General features: G+C 36.7%; 4 protein-coding genes across 13 annotated transcripts; 2 read left to right on the plus strand and 2 right to left on the minus strand.

Annotated features, from left to right (window-relative positions):
- Positions 1-2,557: 2,557 nt before the first annotated feature.
- LOC119995931 (pectin acetylesterase 8-like) lies at positions 2,558-6,567 on the minus strand. The gene is made up of 13 exons (XM_038842408.1): positions 6,204-6,567; positions 5,583-5,706; positions 5,363-5,445; positions 4,880-5,009; positions 4,703-4,782; positions 4,539-4,625; positions 4,336-4,460; positions 4,178-4,238; positions 4,007-4,060; positions 3,847-3,924; positions 3,392-3,497; positions 3,029-3,174; positions 2,558-2,925 (listed from the first exon to the last, which is right to left on the minus strand). The coding sequence occupies exons 2-13, from the start codon at positions 5,701-5,703 to the stop codon at positions 2,797-2,799; spliced, it is 1,200 nt and encodes a 399-aa protein (XP_038698336.1). The 5' UTR covers positions 5,704-5,706; positions 6,204-6,567; the 3' UTR covers positions 2,558-2,796.
- Positions 6,568-11,730: 5,163 nt separating this feature from the next.
- On the plus strand, positions 11,731-12,382 carry LOC119996778 (inhibitor of trypsin and hageman factor-like). The gene has a single exon (XM_038843571.1). The coding sequence runs from the start codon at positions 12,081-12,083 to the stop codon at positions 12,345-12,347; it is 267 nt and encodes an 88-aa protein (XP_038699499.1). The 5' UTR covers positions 11,731-12,080; the 3' UTR covers positions 12,348-12,382.
- Positions 12,307-17,712, minus strand: LOC119996777 (pentatricopeptide repeat-containing protein At4g19440, chloroplastic-like). 9 transcript variants are annotated; one of them, XM_038843570.1, is made up of 9 exons: positions 14,968-17,712; positions 14,656-14,724; positions 14,491-14,539; positions 13,810-14,002; positions 13,469-13,633; positions 13,268-13,336; positions 13,083-13,145; positions 12,569-12,680; positions 12,307-12,447 (listed from the first exon to the last, which is right to left on the minus strand). In XM_038843570.1, the coding sequence occupies exon 1, from the start codon at positions 17,481-17,483 to the stop codon at positions 14,985-14,987; it is 2,499 nt and encodes an 832-aa protein (XP_038699498.1). In that variant the 5' UTR covers positions 17,484-17,712; the 3' UTR covers positions 12,307-12,447; positions 12,569-12,680; positions 13,083-13,145; positions 13,268-13,336; positions 13,469-13,633; positions 13,810-14,002; positions 14,491-14,539; positions 14,656-14,724; positions 14,968-14,984. The 9 variants fall into 9 exon arrangements, with proteins under 9 accessions (XP_038699498.1, XP_038699494.1, XP_038699491.1 ...); XM_038843566.1 differs by having other exon boundaries at positions 13,053-13,145; XM_038843563.1 differs by having other exon boundaries at positions 12,315-12,456; positions 13,053-13,145; positions 14,491-14,529.
- An 802-nt stretch (positions 17,713-18,514) lies between these two features.
- LOC119996779 (SH3 domain-containing protein 1-like) lies at positions 18,515-22,490 on the plus strand. Of its 2 annotated transcripts, none has more exons than XM_038843572.1 (10): positions 18,515-18,838; positions 19,367-19,480; positions 19,632-19,701; positions 20,047-20,195; positions 20,528-20,629; positions 20,708-20,908; positions 21,230-21,292; positions 21,388-21,567; positions 21,782-21,856; positions 22,168-22,490. In XM_038843572.1, exons 1-10 carry the CDS (start codon positions 18,779-18,781, stop codon positions 22,291-22,293), a joined length of 1,140 nt encoding a protein of 379 aa, XP_038699500.1. In that variant the 5' UTR covers positions 18,515-18,778; the 3' UTR covers positions 22,294-22,490. The 2 variants fall into 2 exon arrangements, with proteins under 2 accessions (XP_038699500.1, XP_038699501.1); XM_038843573.1 differs by having other exon boundaries at positions 18,823-18,838; positions 19,598-19,701.
- The last annotated feature ends 890 nt before the right edge of the window (positions 22,491-23,380 follow it).

Below are 23,380 nucleotides of genomic sequence, written 5' to 3' on the forward strand. Positions count from 1 at the left end.
CATTTTCAAAATAATCTTTAGTATGGCAAAGACATTGATTGATATTTTTGTTTTTGGTAAATATTTTAATATTGGTTGGTTTGTGCAATCAAAAGTTGGGTGGGAAAGTGAAAGTTGATATTACTTTTAGTTTCTTTTTAATTCAATGTGATATGTTTGATAATATATATATGTATATATGATTCCTTGGGATCTAAACAGCTGGTGTTCATTTGTTTGATTTTAAAAAGAAAGGAAAGAGTTGACATCACTCATTCTACTTGTATTTAAAAAAATGAAAAGAATTGGCATTTCGAACCCAAATACTTGTAATTTGTAAAGGTGAAGAGATATTGTGGAATAAAAACAGGTTGTAATGCAAGAATGTGTAAGCAATGCAAGGCTTCAAGAAACATCCATCCCATTAGTGCATGATGATTCAGGGGACAAATAAATACACCTTTTAGTCCCTCAAAACTATACCCGTGGTTTGAGTCAAAAGAAGTATGGTTATATATATATATATATATATAAGAAATGAGGACGAAAGGATGAATAACTTGCAGAGGATGTCGTCAGCAAAATAAAAGAAACAAAGGCCCACCTCAATTTCGTTGTTGGTGGTCTCACTCTCTACCCAGTACCCACCCACATGGGATGACCAAATGGTCAAAGAGAAATAATGATTTCTGGCAAAGAAAGATACAGGTTAATAGGTTAATGCTCGAAAAGGTGTGTGCAATATGCGACTCGGTGGTCGGTACCATAATTCTGCTGCTTCACCTGGGAGGACTTTTGCACCCCTCATCAAATAATAGACTACTTAATAGTGGTGTAGTGGGCTGCAAAATGGTCCAGACCCATACAGTCTCGCATGCATCTCATCTCATCTCAGAGAGGACGAGCCGCAGTAAATGACCTGTTCTCTCGGTCACCAATCACATCATCGCCTCTTTTCAGACACACATTTTACATATATACCTGATATGCCAATTAGATTCATATAATTGTGCATCATTTTACATGAAATCTTGCATTGTTTTAGAGTTATTTTGGATTATTTATGCCTAAAGAGTGTTTAATTGTGTAATTCAGGTGTAAGGGCGAATATGGAAGAAAAGGAGCAAGTTGGAGAGAAAAGAGCCAAGAAGTGAAGACAGAGAGAAAATCCGATCGATCGGCCTGATGGTCCGATCGATCGGACGTCAAGAAAGCAAAATCAGACAGAAGAGAAGTCCGATCGGTCGGACCTCTGTCCGATCGATCGGCCAGAATCGCGCAAGGATTCTGAAGATTTGCAAAATGACGATCTCACTCTAAATCCAAATGGTCCCACTCAAAACGGCACAGACTTATTAGATAGAACGACTGAAGGGTTATGAGGGTATATAAGCTTAGATTTCTAGGGTTTTTGGGGACTTTTGGAGCAAAACCTAGGATTTTGGGGAGACCTCTCTACAGCAGCCGTTGTTGCAAGCGCAAGGGGGTTAAGGGGTTTTTCCTTCTTTTCTCTTTAGTCTTGTATTTAATGACTGCCATTTCTGATTTTGTATTGTATTCCTTAGTTATGAGGAACTAATCCTCTAACTAAGGGTCCTAATGGAACCCTTCTTTGAAGATTAAATGAAATTGGTTTCTTGTTCTTGAATCTCTTTTTATGTTGTTGATTTTCTGTGGATATGCTTATTGCTTTCAAATGCTTGATCACCATTTGAATGATTTCTAGTCTAGGTTGAAATCGGAAGGATAAACCTAGGGTTGCAAGAGTCCATAGAAGACATAAGTTGTATGAACCATAGGAATATAGGTTCAAAACTTATGCAATCATTAATTGATTTCCGTCATGCTTAAGGGATTTTTGATATGAAGCCGAATGTTAGGAATAACAGGGATTCTATTGAAAATACTTTCAGTGTATCTAGGAATAGAACATTGAATAATTTGGGAAATCTATTTTCAACAACTAAATTGAGAAGTGAGAATTAATGAATCAATGGAGTTTAGTTGGATAAGAAGTTGTGAAATTAGGAACCTTAGTGTTTACTTTGCTTGAAACAAAATTTCTGGTTTGTTGCTTTGTTAATCATTTAAGTGTCATTTACTTAGTACTCCTTCAATTTATTAGTTTAGCATTAGGTAAAAACCAAATCAAAAATTCGTTTGCCATTTTAGTGTGCTAATTGCTTATTTTGTCATTGATTTGAAATTGCCAAAACATCCTTGTGGGACGATACTCTATTCACTCTTTATTACTTGTGCGATTTTGTCCGCTTGCGAATATTTCACATCAATACCCTTTCATTACAGATCATCATTGAGATCTTACACACATTTTAGTGATACAGTGATACCTGTTGAGCTTGAATATTATAAATTTACGCCAATCAGTTTCAGTTTCTCATCGATATACTGCTTTGGTTAGTACACTATAGATATCTATATATGCTTCTTCATGTTGGATAATTGGATTCTGAAGCATTTGTATACAAAACTTCATGGTTTCTCAGTAAAATGCCATATCTGTATATGCTAGTACGTATATTATATATGAGGAGTAGATGAAAGCATGTGAGTAAGATTTGATCACTTTGAAAAGAATTGATCTTATTGAGAACAACAGTTTATTACATCAAGAAAATATGGCAGAATGAAACACACCCAGCACACAAGTTCTGTGCAGTGGTGGTCTTTTGCTTATTTTAAGCCTTAATCAAATCATAATTCTTTGTGTTTTTTTTTTTTTCCTTTCCTATTCAAACCCATGTTTTCCTACAATGATCATTAAGAAAAATTATGTATATATATAGACAAAAGAATTCATACTTCTGGGTATTCTTGTGGATCAAAAACACGATTCTGGCAAGTGGGATTGCAGGGAAATGGACAATCTATCTTCTGGAAGGACACTCGGTCGTAAAACCAGTCTCCTACTGCCTTTGCAATTGTCTGCAGATAATTTTTTAAGACAAAAAAAAAATGTGAACAAATAAGGCATTTTGAGAAACAAACAGCACATAAAGAGTAAATTGAAAATATAGCAGTCTCTTACAGTCTTATTGATCAATGGAGATCCAGGCATTAACCATGTCTCCTGTGTTTCAGTTTGGCAGTGAGCGTAGCAAGAGTTTATAAACATTCCTCTGGATGAAGACTTCACAGATCCAGATAATGCACTCAAAAAATGCAACCTAAAACCTGAAAAGAAATCCAAAAGATAAAATTCAACATAAAATTTCAGAACAATACATAGGTCCTGTCACTGCTAGAACGGATTTCGGCCTAGCTTCAATTCTCTTAGTATTTGCCTTTTGGGTCCTAATTCAATGCGCTTGTCAAGAGTTTCACCCAAATTTTGACCAGCCAAGGAGAGTATTTAACGAGAATGTGATTGACTAGGCTTATATTACTCAACCTTGCATTGTTTTGAGTTGCATAGGTGAGCAGTTCTTTATATTAAGCTTGCAGCTACTCCAATAGCCATGAGGATCAGCCATGCCTGGCGCCAAGATGTTCCTTACCTGGATGAAGTTAATGAATTGCAGCATTAGATAATACACAAAAAAGGGTACTCAGAGATAACTTTTAACCGAAAGAAAATGTTGGTAATAACAATTTCCTGTCATGTATCACTACATAATTTGTTTACAGCAAATTTTCACTGTTATGGCTTGATTTGTTCTTTAGTCCCGATTTAATGTAGCAAAAGCATCCAAAAGAGTGCAAAATTGTCTTCCAACAGGCTTGACAACAGAGGGACTTGTAATCCAAGCTATATTTAGAATCTATAAATGGAAAAACTCCTGAAAATAGCATGAATTTTCTCCAAAGAGTGGTATCAAGTTCAATGAGCAACAGAAATGTGCCAACCTGCCATGAATCATAGGCTGCATTTAGTATAAAGAGTGGTGTCCGAATCTGTTGCGCCACGTATTGCGGGAAGAAGCACTGAAAATTTTTGTTGAAGTATCAGTAACAATAAAAGAGGAACTGGGAAAGAGTGAAAACATAATCAGAAACAGCCACATACCAAGCCTGGTCTCATTCTCGAACTACAAGAAAGAGGCAAATTCTTTGCTGATCCCTACACAACATATTTAGACTTTCAGAATTGTGACTAATTACACTCTGAGAACTCTTTTTCTACGATAATAATTTGATGAGTCGTTAATAGTAAAATTATCAAGAGAGGGAGAGTTACATGAGTTGTAACTACATCTCTGAAATAGCCTTCTATATGTGTTGCTCCTGAAAGATCCTTCCTGTCGGATAGATGACACTTTTAAGATTACTGATATGCACTCTCAACAAATTTTACATGGTCTCAAATACAGTTAAGGTGCTTATGAATGAGCTTACGCATTGATAAAATAACCAGCATCGGAAAGGCATTTAACTGTAGTACCCATAGGTAGCAGGGCTCGAAAACTGTCGCAATGCATAATTGACGCCAGGCCACCAGCAGAACAACCAGAAAGCAAAGCCTGCAAAAAAAAAATGATAATAAGCCGTAGAATCTGTGGATACTAGGAAAAGCGAATATCTTCAATGTATGATCTTACATTTTCAGCATTCTTCATTCCTCTTTTTAATAGATCTTCAATGACAGCAATCCAAATTCTTTGTCCTCTATAGTAAAGATTCGTAGCCTGATCAAATTTCTATCTTATTAACATCAATAAGCTACAACAACTGATTACAATTTCAGTCTAGCAAAGTTACTTACTCTATTCACTGCTTGAACATCACCAGTGAATGATGACCCATCACAGTACCTAATCTTGATTCTGTTCCAATTGTAAAAGTCTATATATTCAAAAAAAAACCATCTAAAATTATTAACAAATCACAGGAAAAAGAGAAAATTAAGTATGACATGCCTCGCTGAGGTGTAAATGCTTGCCTGGGTTATATCTTCCCCTGTTACTCAATATGCCAGAGAAAGGGATTTGCTGGGACATTTGTTTCGATGAACCTAAATGCGTCTTTTTTCGGGAAAGGCAAGTTGTGACATTGTTGCACCATCCTCCTCCCTAAAATCCAAGACAGTAAGGAATTTTTTTTCAAATTTCAGAGGAATAAAGGGTTATTTACAAAATTCACGAATCCATGAAGTCTCTGTACTTGTGGTGAAATAAGCTAATGACTTGGCATTTACTGGTTTGAATAAATTTAAACTGAAAGGTTATGTACATCACTTCCATAGACAGACGGACTGTTTTTCGAACCTCTTTTTAGAATTTTTTTTGCACCCTCTACTATAAAAAGTCACAATTCATAAATCATTCCTTTGGCTTCCAAGTGATTGAAGCCAAAAAGCATTAACTTAATATTTAGATGACCACTTTTTGTTGTTTTTTTCTTTGTAACAGAAAGCAGAACAAACCTCAAGGTGAACCAACCAGTTGTTAATGCCAGTACCAAACCCTTTATCTAAGTGGTACGCTGGTGGACTACCATCCAAACAAACTGCAAAATTATGTAAAAAAACCACAAAAGAAAAAGAAAAAGAAAAAGAGAGAAACATAAGGTTATTAACAATAGTAGATCAAAAACTATAAACACCCAATAATTCAAATAATTTCCTTGAGTAGTAAATCTCTCACCGGCTCCTGTTGCCACCGCATTCTGAACATAAGTGATTCCAACATAACCGCCTTCTGATTTTAGCAACAGAAGAGACCAAGCTACAAGTTTTAACCATTGGCCTAATCTTGCATCAACCATTTTCTGCATATTATACCCAACAAAAATTATAATGGCCCCAACTCCCAAGAGAAAAAAGAAAGAAAGAAAGTGGTATTTAAATTTCAAATGTGCAGACTTTATCAAGCTCAAAAGGCAAATCATTAGAGAATTTTTATATATAATAATAGAGGAAATCGAGGATCTATCATCAATATTTCGACATTATTACAACCACTAATTATTCATATTGAAAATATTATAGCAATGCAGTCACTACTAGCAAAAGAAAAATTAATAATACAGTAATAAAGAAAAGAAGAACCCATCTTCGAAGAAACCAGACTACACCAAAAACATCCTTCAATGGAAAATCCGCACTTAACAGAAAAATATTCAGTAACAATTACTTCTATAGAGCCGCTTTTTCGTTTCAAATCTCGACCAACATTGTCATATAACACAACCAAACCAGTAAAAGGAAACAGAGAGTTGTCAGAAGGAAAAAAAAAGGAAAAAAAAAAAAAAGAGAGTCTATTTACCTGAGTGTTGAAGATGCGAGAATATCTCAGAATGCAACAGCTCTAGATAGAACGTGGATGAAACCCTTTTCACTGCATCGGCTATTGAGATCAAAGAACATGAGAGGAGAATCAAGTATTGCAAGTGAAAGAATGTGGAGACACAGAGAAAGAAGAGACGGTGGAAACTAGAAAATGGTTCTTGTTTTTTTTTCCCTTTCTTTTAGGCGAGAAAAAAAAGTGGTTTTTATAGAAGTGCCTTTTCTTTTTTCTTTCCTTTTTTGTTTGATATAGAAACCAGAGCCGACACTGATTCTCTTATACGGGGCATGTTTCGGGTCATGGGCTTGACTTGGATCCGAAATACAGTCGCTTAAAAAAAAGGCTAGCCAAGCCTGTAATGAAATGAACCAAACCTTAATACCTCATCGGTTTACGCGTTCTTGCATAAATGAGTGGGCAGAGAAAGACACAGAGAGCTCTAAGGGAAGAATATATATATATATATATATATATATATATATATGTATGTATGTATGTATTCAGTGCATTAAATACAATATATAATTTGTCGTATAATGTGAAGTTTTGATTAATCTGTGAACTGGGAGGAGAAGATCTGAGAATGAAGTTGGTGGAGTTTGTTTAGTGTGCGGTAGGAATGTGAATGTCAACCCCGGCCATAATTACGGGGCTCCGATATGCATGGAACGTGGAGTACCATGATTGGCAAATAAGGCTTAGTGGGCCCGATCAATTTGGTGGGCTTAGGGCCCACTAACTCGCCCAGTTGTAAAATTGTTCTTGGTAGTCGGTGAGTTTTGTTGTTTGAGTTAGGAAGAGTTAGGAAGTGATGTTGAAAAAAAACTTGCGTAAGCATTGCATGGAGAAAACTTCACTTTAATGATCATGTAGTAAGCTTACAAATATTACATATTGAGATAAATTGTCCACTCTTTTTATCAAGGGAAGATGACGTACCCGCGACATGATTATTCGGGTATATCTTGGGTGTTTCTCGGTGTTAGTTCGGCATTTGTTATTCGTTTTTGTAATTCATTTGGTTTCTAAATTCTTTAGATGTTAACGTGACGTTAAGTGTAATATTTGTTATTATGGAATGAAATGTTGAGCTTAAACTCCCTTTTTTGAAAAAGAAAGGAAGATGACCCAAACATCTTAGATTTACTAAGAACACTAACCACTTACCATCTAATCTAGAGGAGAAATCCACACCCTAAACAATCAATTAGATATTTTGTTTTGGGTTCTGGTTTCCGTGAATACATTGGATTATTCTTACGGATTATATGTCTTACCGATGTGACATTATATGTTCTTAAAAAGTCAAGAGTACGTTTGAACTACCTCCACTGCATATGGTTGGATTGGGGTTCTTACCCTAATCTTTGAAGATTAAAATGAACTCCACTACCCATGTGAAAGGAATTTAATTCTTCAAAAATCAATAATGCCTTAATAGAAAGTGGGGATGACACTTTTGAAAATTCCCCTCTTTAATTGTATGCTTAATTATTTGACTAAATTAAGCTAATACTATATAGTTTAATTAATGATAGCTAGGGTTTGGTTAAGTTAATTATTGTTCGATTGAGCACATCACATGGGGACCTCATTTCCAACATTTATAGCACCCCCCATATTCATGCATGTGGAGCCATATGCACCTACGACTTTATATGTGACAGTTTGCAAATTGGGCACGACAATGGCGATCGATCCATTAAGTATTGGGTACGTCTTCTACTCACTTTCCTTATCAACATTATCATCAATTTGAAATAAATAGATAAAATTAAATGATATGTGTGACATATATATGTTGATGTTGATTATGATGAAGATTGATTTGTCAAATAACATCCAAAATGAGGTTTATCAATTTATATCCACAACATCAATGGATAAGCACTTCACCACCCTCCATACATTATTCACAACCTAATGGATGAGTATTCTTCCTGGAGATTAATATTAATGCTTTTTTTTTTTAAAAAAAAGTACTATTAAGTCGGGTTTAGAGTTTAGAACAACGGATCGTTGGTTAAGATGGTAAACTTGATTGTATTTAGTTTTGGATGCAAGCAGGAGATTATGAGTTCAAGTCTAATGCATGTTTCCATTATCGCAATTTGTGAGATGATCATTGCTCAGCTCAGCGTAACGTATGTAAATATCACTCTACATTATATTTCTACAATGGGTTTTGTCCCAAGTCTCAACTGGTTCATGGGGATTGCGGCGGGAGGTTGTGAGTTCAAGTTTAATGCGTGTTTTCATTATCGCAATTTGCGAGATGACCATTGCTCAACTCAACGTAACGTATGCAAATGTCACTCTGCATTATCTTCCCACAATGGATTTAGGCTCAAGTCTCAATTGGTCCATGGGGATTACGGAGAGTTTGTCAATTAATTGTCCGATGGAGAGTTGAGTGAGTTCCACAAAAAAAATTAGTATTATTTCTTGAACAGTGTGATTAATCGCCATTTTGGGTTCCTCAATCATTGATGGGGTGGAGGATGGTTCTTGGTCATGATTGACTTGGCTGAGATGGTCACACGATTGGTTATCTGATAGACTAACCCCCACCCTCTTTGTGCTAATGATAATTTATTTTTTCCTATGGTGTTTTTTGTTTTGAAACAGGGATTTGGGGAAGGGCAGGATTTGAATCCATGATCTAATGAATGGGTGATCCTTTACATACAATATGATTATCGTTCAATCAATGGTTCACTTGCCTATATGGTGTTTGTTAACTAATCATATCTACACAAATAACATAACGATCGAAAAGTGGCAAACACAAGTTAGGCAACCTTATCTCCATTAAGCCAATCATAGAGAAAGCCAAATATAATTGAAACTCAATATTGCACAAAATCTATATATACATATACATATATATATATATATCACGTCCACTAAACTATGCCTTTTCAAGTATGACTTGTTAAACTTCGTGTATACTAAGCAATCTCATCAAATTAAATTACTTGGAAGAAGTTTTCAACTTGGAAAAGAGACAGTTTGGACTTGTATGTGTTGAAAGGAACTTTGTGCCAATCTCTAGCTGGATGCTTATTCTGTGGTAGCTAGGATAGCTACCTGCTTCCATGAATCATCAAACCAAACCAGCTTCCTTCTAATACACATCGAGAAGAATGAGAGAGGAGCGACAATAAATAAGGAGAGCCCACACTCTGACTCATTAAGACCGGTTTTCCAGACCTAAGCGAGGATGTTGGGTCTGGAGGAACAAATCCGTGCGGACTTTGGTCCAAAGCGGGCAATATCTTAATGCACTCAGGCTTGTGGGTGCTGCGAATATATCCAGAATCCAACCCAACTTCTCGAAAAGTCTTCATCACACACCATCAACTCTATCACCCCACTGGACTACATGTTCGCATATGTATTTAACCATTTAATTCTCTTCAGCAGATGAGTTCTAAATAAACATTTAACAGAAGTAAAATTTAGCTTAATAATCACGTCAAAAGAAAAAAAAAAGGATGGAATAATTAAACTTACTTAATGGCAACAGAAGAAAGATTATTAGGATTGTTGAAGCTAAGAACCTGGAAGTGATACCAACGAGAGGTGGTTTGGTTGACAATCGGCTAGGTTAGACACATATGTGCTCAATGTTCAATTCCAATGAGAAACGTATTTCTCAGTTGTGTTTTAAAAAAAAAACTTGGAAGCCATATTTATCTGCTTCTGATGCACTGGTTGTTTGATTTATAGAATGTGGATTTAATGGAGGAATAATGATATTTATGAGAAATTTGTTTATTGATTAATGCATGTCTATAATGCATATTAATTATATTGATAATTATTAGCAACTATAGCGGCACGGACAAGAGACAAAGGCTCCGTTTGGTATAACGGAAAAATTGATTTTCAATGCTACGTTGAGCTTAAAACTGTGAAATATGCTGTAAGATGTTTGGTGAACTAAAAACTGATGCTAGCGGAAAAACTGTTGAAATAAAGTATTATAATATTAGTATTTTATTTTTATATTAAAATTAATCTAATAAATATAATTCTTATTAAAATTAATTTTAATTAATCAAATATAATTTATATTTAAAATTAATTTGAAGTATTTTTTTAATTAATCAAATTAATTTTCTTACATTTATTGTATTTTTTAATTTATATTTAATTAATCAAATAAATTTTGTTACATTTATTGTATTTTTTTAATTTATCATTATGTATTAAAATTAAACACCTATAAAATTAAAAGTCTTAAATATTTTATTTGTATTTTTAAATTTTAATTATTTAATTTCAATATTAAATTTACTATTATAATAATTATATTTAAATCATTAAATAATAATACTTTATATAAAAGTGTGGGACCCACGCCAAAACTGCAACAAAGAGGGAGCTTCTTTTGCGCCAGTGGTTCCGCTGTGTCGTTTGGCACAGCAGAAGTGGAAGCATCAAACAAAATCCTTTAAAGCCTATGTTTAAGGCATCCTCTCATTTCTTAGAAGCATTAATGGTAATTTATTAAGTCTCTGTCCTGCATTGCATTGTTAGAATTCCCCTTCACTTTGTAATTGTACCTAAAGGTGGAAAAAAAATTCAATTCCGAGTCGGGTTTTGATCGGACAACATCAGGGAATTATGAAATATTTTTACATATTCGGACCCTAATTTGGATTGGATTTCGGATGCAACTAATTGAAAAATACGGGTTTTTCTATTAGTCAAATTAGTTAAAATGTCATTCACATATTTGTCATATAATGTTAGACGATCCAAAATACATGTTTTTTCTTCCTAAAATGAAACTACAATTAATTGAAACAATTCGTAAAACCTCAAAATAAAATAAAATACAAAATAAGTTAATAATGACACAACATTCAAGTTGTTAAGAAAATAAAAATTACAAAAATCAATAACATCAAATAATCCAAAGTTCTAAGCTAGCTTGTTCCGTACAATCACTATATTACATCAATCAATCTCTATATTATTTGAATCATAAGAAGATACATTACTTATATGTCTAAAATTCGGGTCTAGATTTAAGTCGGATAATATTTTTATGTTTGAACCCTAACCTGATTCTAATCCGGACAAGATTTTTATGTTTGGATATGAATTTCAGATATATAACTGATGTTCAAATTTAGTTTAATCTAAATCGGACAAATTCAGTCATATTACAGAAGTTTGCCACCCCCTAATTGCACCTCAAAAGCAAGGACCAATAATGGAAAGGTAGATGGGGCCCAAGATATTGTTGTGCACTGTGCAGCGCCTCTAACCAGTGGATGTGTGCAACCCAAATCCCGGTTAAGAGTAAGGGGTGTTCATCTCTGGCCCAATAAGCCCAGAAAGTAAGCCAGAAGGCCCATAGCGCACTCTTTTAACTCTCCTTCACACGGGTTACAAGGGTTGGTGGAGAATCTAAATTTTAAGAGCCAAAAAATTAAGCGAAAATAATCCCTTTTTATTAGGAAAAAAGTTATTAAAAAGGTAAATTAAACCTCTTTCACATATAAATTTGGGAAAACAAAATCCCTAATATTTTATCCATAATTGTGAAATCATAAACAACGAAATACCAAATCAAAGTAATTGCTATACATATACTGATATACATTCATGCCTTGATATGTTGCTGAATTGGCTCCAAAAACCCTATTTCCCATCTCAAAATCCCATTTCACATATAAATATCCCTATGGACTTTTTGAATCATAAAGAAATACAGAGCTAGTAATGGCTGCAGAGGCTCCATTTCGCTGCGATCCCTGCTATGGCAAACACTGCCAGCATCGCTATCCAGGTAATTAACATCAGTTTATAGTTTTCTATGATCATTCAACAATTACATTAATGTCAATGTTACTTAATTTTGTAGGGTTGAAGGTTATATGGCCAGAGCTTAAAGGGGTAAAGGCAAGAAAGGCAAAGGAGATAATAGAGAAGGAGAACCCACAAGTAGAAGCATACATAGTTCCAGAGGGAATGCCAATTCCTGAGATTATGTGTTGCCACAGTGTGTTCTTGTATGTCTCCTCCAATTCCAAACATGGAGATTATCACGATGCTCCTGTCGTCAAGGTCCCTACTATCGGATGCTCTTATCCTCCACTATTTTAATCCTCTATCTTTTCATGCAAGAGCAAGACTCTACCTTTATGTGATTAAGCAGCTTTTCCATTTTCAATCCCGGGGACAATTATCACCGCCTTTAAAACCTCTGCAATCGCTACAAAACTAATTGATCGTTAGTACTGAATGTATTGATAAAAAAAAATCTCAAGTTAAAACAATTGCAACAAACAAATTATGAGAGAAAAATTGCTCCATTCAGGAAATACCAAGTTAGCCGTGGTAGTCGAGACTTTCTGGGTTAGCCAATGACACATTGGCACGTGTTAAGGCACTCGTTCTCTAACAAGCTTCTCTATTGGTCCGTCCAAAAATTACAACCTGCATGATACATAAAATAATGGAGTTAATAAAGCCTACAATAGGGAAAGAAAGGAGGAAAATGAAGTTCAAAAGGGGCATGATACTAAGCTTATCAAAAAAATACAAATAAAAAATAGTAGCATGAAGGGGGGTAATTTTGAAAGCTGAAGCTAGCAAAATCATTGATGGACGACATTTGAATTACAAGAACGAAGGGGGGAACAAGTGTAAATTATATAACATAGAGATAAATAAGAAATGAAGCTATGCCATCGAGATCAGCTACTCTTCACTTCCCGTGTGCAGGGGGGAGGGAAGATTTGCATGCATGTGGAATAGTTTACATATTGAAGAAATTTCAATCAATGTAAAACATTGGTATAAAAATACCTTAGTCTCAACACATAAGGTGAAAATTACTGTGAAATAGCACCATCTAACGAACTAGGAACAGCTTGTCTCAGCAACCAAAAAGCAGTGCACCTGCATCAATCAAATTAGATTAAAACCCACATATATTAACTACTACAAAACTAGAGTATAGTAAGATAAACTGAAACTACACCCTAATCAGCCTAATCCAAAAATTACAAGCCAGGACAAACCTCTGGAATTCGATATCAGGTTCCACATTGGTAGAGTAGCAGGAGAACTGTGTCCAGCTATATCATTACCTTCTCTCAAAATAGAAGAAAGATAACACAGAAAATTCATGTAAGATTTAGGTGTCTCATAAGAAATGGACTTTGGAAACATGAATGTATATAATTTGCACGCGTAAGTCAGCCAAAAACTTGTGCACTCACAATCCCTGCCTTTTCAAAGTTTCCAGATCAATCTTGATTGCGCTGTTGATAACCAATTCCACCCGTGAATTAATGCACGAGTGATTTCATCCAAAGATGTTCCTCTTTATCCTTTAAAAGCCTCTTCCACCTTCAGCACTTTTGCATAACCAATGCTTCACTGAACTGTAGAACATGGTACATTACTCATCAGGAATTATCTCACAATTTCAAGGCTATCTCCATAGTAATCCATCAAAATTTTATTACAATTTTTTTGGTTTAAATACTATAATATGGCTCACATTCAGTGCATCAAAAAAAAATCGTAGAAAAAGTTGGAGAAAAGTTTTTGACAATACCACATGAATGCATTAATGCAAGTATGTAGACATGCATCTTTCTCTGTTCGTGTGGGTGGCTGGGTGCATCTGTATTTATCACCTGATATCTGCCAGCCTCGACCATGAGTTTATACCCAACTGTGATCCCCTGCCCATTCTTCTGTTCCACCATGCAACAGCAACACTTCTGTCAAACATTGGTGTGCGAAAACTGGAGACAAGTTTCATGTAAATTAGTACCACATACAAGCAGTAATTAAAAAAAATCTCGAAAGTGCCTCAAGTGTTTTTGCCAAGAAAATTTCAAGTCAACAGTACGCTCATATTGGTCTGTATCTGTAACCCGGAATACAAAGTTCACTTGTAATCTATAACAAAAAACGTGATTGCCTTTTTTTTGTGGGAATTTCCAATTTTCCATCTTTGTAAACATACTCAACATGATTAACACACTTTTGAGCTACAGAAGTAACAATTTTTGAAGGAAAAGTACCCTACACGGCTACACCTATGTGAGGCATTAGAAAAATTAAATATGACAGTATCGTCCCCATGGGTTACGAGCAACATGCCTTGGCAGGAACTAGAGAAAGTGCACCTACGTCAATTAAATTTTTTTAAAAAGCCACAGAAACCAGACAGAGAAATATAATTTAAAAATATACACAAGAATGCATCATAAGCAATTTAGAGAGGAACCTCTGAAAATCACCATCCCATAGTTTACAAGCAACACGCCTGACAGGAACTACAAAAAGTTCAACCACATCAATCAAAATAAGAACAAAAGCCACAGTAAGCAGAAAAATATATTTAATTCGAAACTTCCCGAAAGAACCAATCATAAGCAATTAAGAGACAAACCTCTTAAGTCCAACAATAAGTTGGAAATGAAGGCAAGAGGATGCTGTCCCTGCTCTGGATTTACCTCGCCTAAGAGCAAAAAGAAAGCAAGATACACATAAATCAAGCATGTGAAAAGGGAGACCTCATAAACATGAACTGTTAGGGAGAAAATGCATTGCATTTGCATACAAGAAAGGTAATATCCATTTCACTCCTAGACCTTGCAAGCATAAAACTGATGGGTTAAAAAGTTCATGCATTTGTATATATGCCCGATAACTAGACAGATTTGAAGGAATGGGATATGTCATATGCAGAAAAATGCCCTACCTTTTTGAAGTTCCTGATCAATCTTGAGTTGTATGTGTCAATGGCTCATGCAACCCAGGAGTCAATAAGGTAGTTGTACTTTCATCAGTAGCAACACCCCTACTGCGGATATGATCATACACTTTTAAAGCCTCCTCTATTTTCCCTTTTTTCCTAAATCCATCTATTAAGGCATTATAAGTAACAATATCTGGGGCAACTCCATTTTCTTCCATTTCACTTAGAAGCTTTTTAGCTTCTTTCATGTTACCCAGTTTACAGTACCCATCAATCATGACAGTGTAGGTAAATTGGTTAGGGCTTATTTTACATGAAGACATTTCCTCCCAGGAACATCTAGCATTATCCATCTGGCCCAGCTTACAGTAACCTTCAATAACTATGGTATAAGATACCACGTTTGGCAACAAATTCTCCTTCCTCATTTCATCAAAAAGGGTATTTGCATCCTCAACAAGCCCGATGCTGCACATGCCCTTTATTAGAGAAGAATATGTTTCAACAGTGCGAGGGATTCCTTTGATTCTCATGTCATCACGAAGTCTGAAGGCTGCCGTCATATTCCCACTTTTAGAGTATCCTTTGATAAGTGTATTATAAACAACAGAATTGGGCCCCAGTTTCATACTCTTAACCCACTCATTGAATAGTCTCTCACCCTCTTCAGCTTCACCAGCATTACAGTAGCCATCTAATATCGGTCCAAGAGTATGAACATTTGGATTAAGACCATTTCTTTTGCATTCGCCCAAAAGTTTAAATGCTTCTTTTATTTTACCCACCTTACACAGCCCACTAATTAGTCTATTGTAAGTATAAATGTCTGGCTGAATCCCTCGCTTAGACATCTCTTCCTTAATTTTAAACGCTTCCTCCACATTCCCATCTTTGCAACATCCCCAGATGAGTGTGTTGTACGTGATTCTATCAAATATTATACCCTTCTCAAGCATCACCTTAACCATCCTAGCAGCTTCTTGAATATTACCAGCCTGCAAGAGCCCATGAATTAGAGCATTTGAAGTTTCTATATTAGCTGTAAACCCTTTCTCAAACAGTTTAAACCATAGCTCAGTTGCCTCTGAATGCTTTCCATTCAGACAAAGCCCGCCAACAATCATGGTTAGCAACTTATCATTGGGCCTTAAATTTCTGGCCAACAACTCCTTCATGAAATGTAGTGCAGAATCAAATTTATACTTCACACATAACAAATTAATTACCGAAGAATAAGCACCCTGGTTCACTGGTAAACCTTTCAATAGCATTTCCAACAAGAGCTTCTCAGCATATTCCACTTGATCACTCTTGCAAACTCCCTGTATAAGAGAATTATAAGTAACTGAATTAGGACTTATACCCTTGGATACCATATCATCCCTTATCTTAAGTGCATCACCAATATTACCCTTTTTACAAAATCCACCAATCAATGTGTTATATACAATCTCGTTGGGTACAAAACCCCTGTCAGACATTTCCTTCAACATGAGATAGGCTTCACCGAATTTTTCTGACTTCACCAAACCATTAACAAGGATACTACATGTTATGAGAGACAATTCTACACCATTATTCACCATCTTGATTTTATACTCAAATGCCTCGTCCAATCTCCCATTCTTACATAGTCCATCAATAATCACATTGTATGTAACTTCATTAGGAGAAACACCTAACTGCTCCATTTTTGAAAACAACCCCAGGGCGTCTTCAATTCTTCCCAACTTGCAAAATGCTTTAATAGCAGTGCTGAACAAATAAACATCGGGAGAAACACAATGGTAAATTATCTCCCATACCTCAACACTCTTGTTTAACTCGTTAGCCTTCACTAAAGAAGTCAACAAAAAATTGCAAGTCTTCAACGATGGAAACTTTCCCCTACTAGCAAGAAGCCTAAACACATCAATAGCAATACCAAACCCCAAATTCCTGAATTGGGTGCTGTAAACATGTATAAGCATATCAATAACCCCACCACCTGACTCATTCAAATCCGCCATTGCAGCGGCAATCTCAAGGTGCCAATCCCTGGGGTTTCTCACATTCAAAACCGGCATCTTTCCATCAATCAAACGAATCAAAAGCAATCTTGGGGGATCCTTGAGATTCGAAACCACAAGCAAACGAATCAAGATACAATAAGACAGAACGGTGAACCGAAACTTACAAGATTCAGATGCATACTTGAAGAAAGCAAGAGCAGTGTAGGGGTTCACATTTGGCCCAACAGCTAGAAACACCCGTTCAAACTCGTGAGGGCATAAATGAGGAATAAGTGTTTTGCACTTCGAAGTGTCTAGTGATGGGTTTCTGAGAATAGAAAATACCCGATTGAGCAAATTCTGATTGGAGTCCTGTGGCTGGTTCTGGCGCTGCAATGGTGGTGGTTGGGGACTATTTTCACACTGCAGGTCCAAGTTTTGGGCTGTGGATGTTACGCAAGTTAATAGGCGGACGATGGGAGGACGAAAAAAGCTCCATTGACAGATTGCTTGCCTTCTCAAAATCATTAAAAGGGTACCTGGGTTTTACGTATTGAAAGGGTTTTAGAGTGGGAGCTGAGAAGGAGCCATTAATTGCTTCGATTGATTTCAATAAGACGACGAGAACAATCCACGCCAAACCACAAAAGCGAGATTGTGTAACCAGCGAGGCCTTTGTTCGCCGAGAAGTTTGCTAAGGCCATGCGGCCTATGCCGCAATAGGAGCGCAGAAAATGGGGGGAGAGAGAGAGAGGGAGGGAGGGGGCGGCAGAGAGAATATGGGTTTAGGTTTGGGACTATGTTGGGCTTCAAATTGGGCTAGAAGAATCCATGGGCCCCCAAATACCAGGCCAATGGTCTTGGTCTTGGAGGTGGTATTATTTTCTCTCTGATTTCCCAATTGGGTTATTCAATTAATGGTCAATATTCTCATTTTGCATGGTTCCATCATCATCAAATCTTACAAGTAAGATCACTTTTGGAAGTGATGGTGTGATCTCAGGTTTCTGGAAACTCCTTTAGTTGAAAAAGACCCTCACACCTACCATTATGTGACATTGGAAGCCATCAGTGTTGGAAACAAGAGACTGGACTATTACAACAATTCAACCAAAAATGATGTCCATTCCATTATTGATCCTGGAAACATGATCCTCGACTCTAGAACAACCTTAAACCTTTCTGAAGTGAGAGATTTTTCAACCGGGTTCTGTTGATACTAGAGGAAGCCATTGATGAGAACCGTGGATACATCAAGCCCGCATAGTTTGAATAATAAGAAAAGCAAGAGCAAATAGACCATCTACACAGAAGGGATTGAGATGAGACTGGTGGATTGTGTCATTCGTTAGATTTAGCTGATCAGAACAAGGGGAAATACATCAATAAATTATGTTTTTTAATAAAAGAACAATTGACGTGGCTGCGTTACAGCCGTAGATATTTGACTTGGGGAAATATGTGGGACCAGTATTCCGACCGCCAACCGAAAGCTCATGTGCCTGTCAAACCCCACTACGGAAAACGCCTTTTCTTTTACATACGACGGTTTCTCCTTTCCTTTCCTTTCCTTTCCGCAGTTACTCTCTCTAGTCTCCAATACACACAGTCAGAGTCACTCCTTTTTGGGTTGTCTTTACCCGTCAGGTGGAAAACAGGGAGACTAGAATAGGAAAGATCTAGCCTTTTTAGGTGTTGCAGGCGTAATCCTCGTCCTCTTCAACGGAGACCAAAGTTGCTATCTTTGGCCACTGAATTCAAGTGTCCCAACGATTGAAGCCTCAGACCAAAATAGGGGTATCAGAGGATAATACACTCAATAGATGGAGGCCATAAGGAAGCAAGCAAGCAGATTTAGAGAACAGGTTGCCAAGCAACAGCAAGTAAGCTATAAATCCGTTTCTTCTTTCTAGAATTTGGTGTCTTATTGATTTGATCATGTTTTCAGATTCTTATTGATAGCTGCGAATTTATGGGGTGTGGTAACGATTAGACGGTTAGATTATTCTGGGTATGGGTATTTTGGGCTGAGGGGCTCAAGGAATTAAGCTTGTAAATTCAGGGGTTTAGTCGGTAAATTGCTGTGTTTTAGGGTTCCCAAAAGATTGGAACTGTGTATGAGACAAATTGGCAAGAATATCAAACCACTTGTCTACTATTTTTGTATATGATACGCTATGCAATGCACAATGCACTTGAGTACAAAGTAATCCTACAACATGATGTTCAAGATCAGAAACAGAAATTTCTAAAAATAGGATCCAACTGGTTAAACATACACAGGAGAGATTCTCTTCTTTTGCACCATCTTTAAACGAGCAAAACAAAACAGCTGATAGCCTCAATCGAGCGCCAGGGAGAGCTAAACATTTGTCGTTTTGAGTGACCTAATACTATCACACATTTTTCAGGCACTATTGAAACATCTTGGACATTTTAGTAGTGAAGCCTCTGCAGTTGATGAAGCTGAACTTCAGTGCCACCAACAGCTTCAAACTCTATACAATTCCACAAGAGCAGCTAAGGTAAATCAATCAAGCCATTGTCATCTAATTGACTTGCATACTATACTATAGTGGCTCATTTAATACGACAAATCTAAATTAATGTGATAACAACTAATACTTTGATTGTGCTTTAAGTTGGGCAAAATCTTGAAGTATGTATGTTGCACAGCATTTTCAGAGGAATATTGTTCGTGGTATTGAAGGCTACATTTCTATAAGTGCAAAAAAAATGGATATAGGTACGTCTCTCTCCTATGTTGAATTTGTTTTCCATTTGGAAAAACCCAATAGTACTTACCAACCCCCCCCCCCCCCCCCAAAAAAAAAATGTAAATTATTATGGGTGCATTTTCTCCAACCAATTAAAAACCTGCTTATTCTGAAGCTGTCGAATCAAACAACGATACAGTTGTCCTGTTAAGGTCACTCAAACATGTTCCAAATAAATGGAAAGGGTAGCCTCAGGTCAAGGGGTCCCTAACCTAACTTGTTTTTATGTGAACTGAACTTGACCTGACCATCTAGGATTGTTTTCCAAGTTTATTTAAAGGCTGACACATGGGATTTCTCCTAAACAATTATAGCAAGGAAGTTGGCTGAAGATTGTTGCAAATATGGAGCCGAGAACCTAAACAGTGATAACTGCATTGCAAGAACTACACTTGACTTCGGTACCTCGCATGGTTTGATGGAAAATGAGAGGGAAACTTTACTCGGGATCCTAAGAGATCAGGTATATTTTTCTTGAGATTCTTTTGTGAGATTTGTCATAGCATCCTTTTATGGGTCACATCTGTTAATGTTTGCTCTTTTGGCTGAATATACACCAATAGATCAGTTATTTCAGTGAATGGGTAAATTTGAATAAACAAAAGTAGAAGAAATTGTTATTGATGTACATTTGACCCCATGCATGGTTTGCTTTCGCCTTTCATTTAGTAAGAGAAAGAATATATATAATCAAGAAACAGCAATTTTGTGTTTTAAGCCTTTATTTATATTTGAAAGGTTCGTCATTTTTCCCCTTTTGTGAGTCTAATGGCGTCGCAGATCCTTGACATTTAGGTTTCTGAGCCACTACGGGCATTAATAACAGGAGCTCCTCTGGAGGATGCTCGACATTTAGTCCATCGTTATGATAGACTCCGCCAAGAGGTTGAAGCACAGGTAATCTCTGATGTTCACCTGGGTTTTCATGATATTGTTAGAAACAGACTGGATTCTTAGTGTGCATTTTCTCATCAGGCAGCGGAGGTGTTGAGGCGCCGGTCAAAGACTAAGGAATCAGATGTAACTCCAGAGAGCTGCCTGAAGCTTCGAAATGCTGAAGAAAGGTTGACTGAGCTTAAATCTACCATGAAAGCACTTGGAAGAGAAACAACTGATGCCATGTTGTCTGTTGAAGATCAGCAGCAGCAGACAACTTTTGAGCGTCTTTTTGCTATGGTATTTTAATCTATATACTTTGCATGTATGCTTTTATATGTCATTAGTGTTTTATTTTTTGTTTTTTTTTTATTTTAAAATTAGCATAAAAAGATTGAACTTTGAACTAATTTTGATGTACCTTTACGATAAAGGGGCTTCTTCCTTGGACCTCAAATTTTTATACACTTCAATGAGTGGAGGATGAAATTGAGATTTCATCGTATTACAGAAAATTATGATGACGAATACTGAGTGTTGTTTGTGATCTGTGAACCTGTGCTTCTTGTTGAGATTAGGTGGGTCTTTTTTGCACATGCACCTAACGAAATCACTTTGCAGGTAGATGCTGAGAGATCTTATCATCAACATGTTCTGACTTTGTTAGATAAGCTATATGATGAGGTATGCAACGTGCATAGTAGGTCCGTATTTGCAGTAAAAGTTTGTGTGTTCATTTGTGTATTTATTTATTTATTTGTTTTTGTTGTTGCGGCTAGATGAGCCTGGAGGAGCAAAGCATACAGTCCTCATCAGTGTTAGTGTCTGCACAAAAAGATGTGAATACCCCAACTGCACATCAGGATGTAATTTCAAATGAACCTGATGATCCAGCACATATTAATCAACCTGATGAGCCGGCACATATTAATCAACCTAGTACTTATTTTATTGCAAAAGTAAGTTATCATTTCAAGATATTTTACTGCACTGACGCCAGTCTTACTTTAATGTTGTTGGATATTGGTACCGTAGATCGTGATCCTTGGAAGTATCTTTCCACTGAAACATTTGTGGGCATCATTAACATTGTTTGTATCATTTTTATAATTGTCACCTCAAAACGCATAGCTATTGTTGTGCTTGTTGTGACTGTAACTCTCTGCCTTGCAGGTTGTACACCCGTTCGATGCTCAGACAGAAGGGGAGTTAAGTCTTTCAGTGGATGATTATGTTGTGGTTCGACAGGTGCTTCCTTCTGCTGCTACTGCATATGCATTACCCAAATAATGACCATTTCCTGATAAATAAATTTGTCCTTTATATGAACTTCTATGCTTTTGTTAAAAATTTATGGATAAGATTGTTGCACGGTGGTTATGCATGTTAAAATGTTCGTGTACTTGTCCTTCTGTTGTTGCTTGTGAATTATAAATCCATGTGATGTATATTGCTGTCCCTGGTATTCAAATATGAGAGATTATTTTCTTATCGGATTGGTGCTTGTCTCTTGCTCCCCTTTTACTCAAATTCTAAACTTCTGTTGCTAATATCATAAGGTGGCTGCTACTGGATGGTCCGAAGGAGAATTCAAGGGCAACGCTGGATGGTTTCCCTCTGCTTATGTAGTGAGGCAGGATATAGCGCCGGCAAGGAAGCTCGTGGATGAAAGCTCATCACCATGAACTGGAAATTTAGCTTGGTGATCTAATGCATAGTTGTACAAGACTCATAGTGCCCAACTGTATATGTAGTTCCTTGCCGTATACCAATTGGCATGCCTTCAGCTAGTGTAAATTCCTTTTTGAGCAGTAAATTGTGAGTTGTTTATGAATATTAATTTTCCTTATACATATTCTATGATTAATGTGGTGTTCACTTTCATTACTCTTACAGCATTACAATGCCCTTCGAGTTATTCCCTCTGATTAATTAGTGTGTTGTCTTCTTTTACAACGTTTTGGGTTGTAACAAACAATCTAAACCACTATCATCATTGCCTAATGTTGTTGCAGGATTACCAAAATAATAGGAAAATATGGAATTTGAATGTTGACCGTAGTGGACTAAGGCACGGGTATCTCGCTCTCTTCTTCAAGGAGATTTGAGACCATGCCAAGGTTGACCCTAGAGTAGTTAGGCGCCTCTGGGCGTGAGTGGCACGATTGGCGAGTAGCCGAGCCATTGGGTGTGATGAGGAAAAGCGTATCAGAAGAACCTATGAGCCTGGCTAGCAAGGTGAATCAATGAAAGGTCTTGATGGCGCCAAACGCCAAGATTCCTTTAGGCGGAATTGACTTGGCCAATGAAGGAATATCTTTGGCGTCACCAAGAATGAAGGAAGAGGCAGGTCCAAGCACTGAAGTGTTGAGGCGAGTAGAAGACGAAGTGAGCTGGACACATGGCAATTCGTGATTGGTTCCACCAATGTTTAGGGCAAATTAAGTTGGTATAAATAAGGCATGACTTGGGTTCAAAGTGCTTCTTCTTTGATTTTCTTGGGCGACTTGAGCTTTACTATAGGTTCTTGTTTAGATTTTCATTGGTTCATTGTACTCTTGCTTTGAACTACATGGGCTAGTGAGGAACACAACTATTGGTTTCGATATGGAGATTGTATTAGCGCTTATTTGTGCGAGTTCTATTCAATCAAATTTATGTATATTTTTAGTCATTGTTCTTGATTATTGCTCTCTCATTTGGAGTGGTTGTTCTGGTATTGGAGACTTGGGAGTACTTTGGGTAGATTGGAGTGGTTTGGCGTTGCATCTG

The sequence above is a fragment of the Tripterygium wilfordii genome, chromosome 4 (assembly GCF_013401445.1).
Source record: "Tripterygium wilfordii isolate XIE 37 chromosome 4, ASM1340144v1, whole genome shotgun sequence".
Taxonomy (NCBI): domain Eukaryota; kingdom Viridiplantae; phylum Streptophyta; class Magnoliopsida; order Celastrales; family Celastraceae; genus Tripterygium; species Tripterygium wilfordii.

What these genes read in the sequence shown, in the direction of transcription:
- LOC119995931 (XM_038842408.1), bottom strand. Translation starts at nt 5,703, where the DNA reads ATGGTTGATGCAAGATTAGGCCAATGGTTAAAACTTGTAGCTTGGTCT. An exon ending in GCTGGTTATTTTATCAATGC is followed by an intron (nt 4,239 to 4,335) that starts GTAAGCTCATTC and finishes TCTATCCGACAG; the next exon opens with GAAGGATCTTTCAGGAGCAA. An exon ending in CGAGAATGAGACCAGGCTTG is followed by an intron (nt 3,925 to 4,006) that starts GTATGTGGCTGT and finishes AAAAATTTTCAG; the next exon opens with TGCTTCTTCCCGCAATACGT.
- LOC119996778 (XM_038843571.1), top strand. Translation starts at nt 12,081, where the DNA reads ATGTCAATGTTACTTAATTTTGTAGGGTTGAAGGTTATATGGCCAGAG.
- LOC119996777 (XM_038843570.1), bottom strand. Translation starts at nt 17,483, where the DNA reads ATGATTTTGAGAAGGCAAGCAATCTGTCAATGGAGCTTTTTTCGTCCT.
- LOC119996779 (XM_038843572.1), top strand. Translation starts at nt 18,779, where the DNA reads ATGGAGGCCATAAGGAAGCAAGCAAGCAGATTTAGAGAACAGGTTGCC. An exon ending in TAGATAAGCTATATGATGAG is followed by an intron (nt 21,293 to 21,387) that starts GTATGCAACGTG and finishes TGTTGCGGCTAG; the next exon opens with ATGAGCCTGGAGGAGCAAAG. An exon ending in ATTATGTTGTGGTTCGACAG is followed by an intron (nt 21,857 to 22,167) that starts GTGCTTCCTTCT and finishes TAATATCATAAG; the next exon opens with GTGGCTGCTACTGGATGGTC.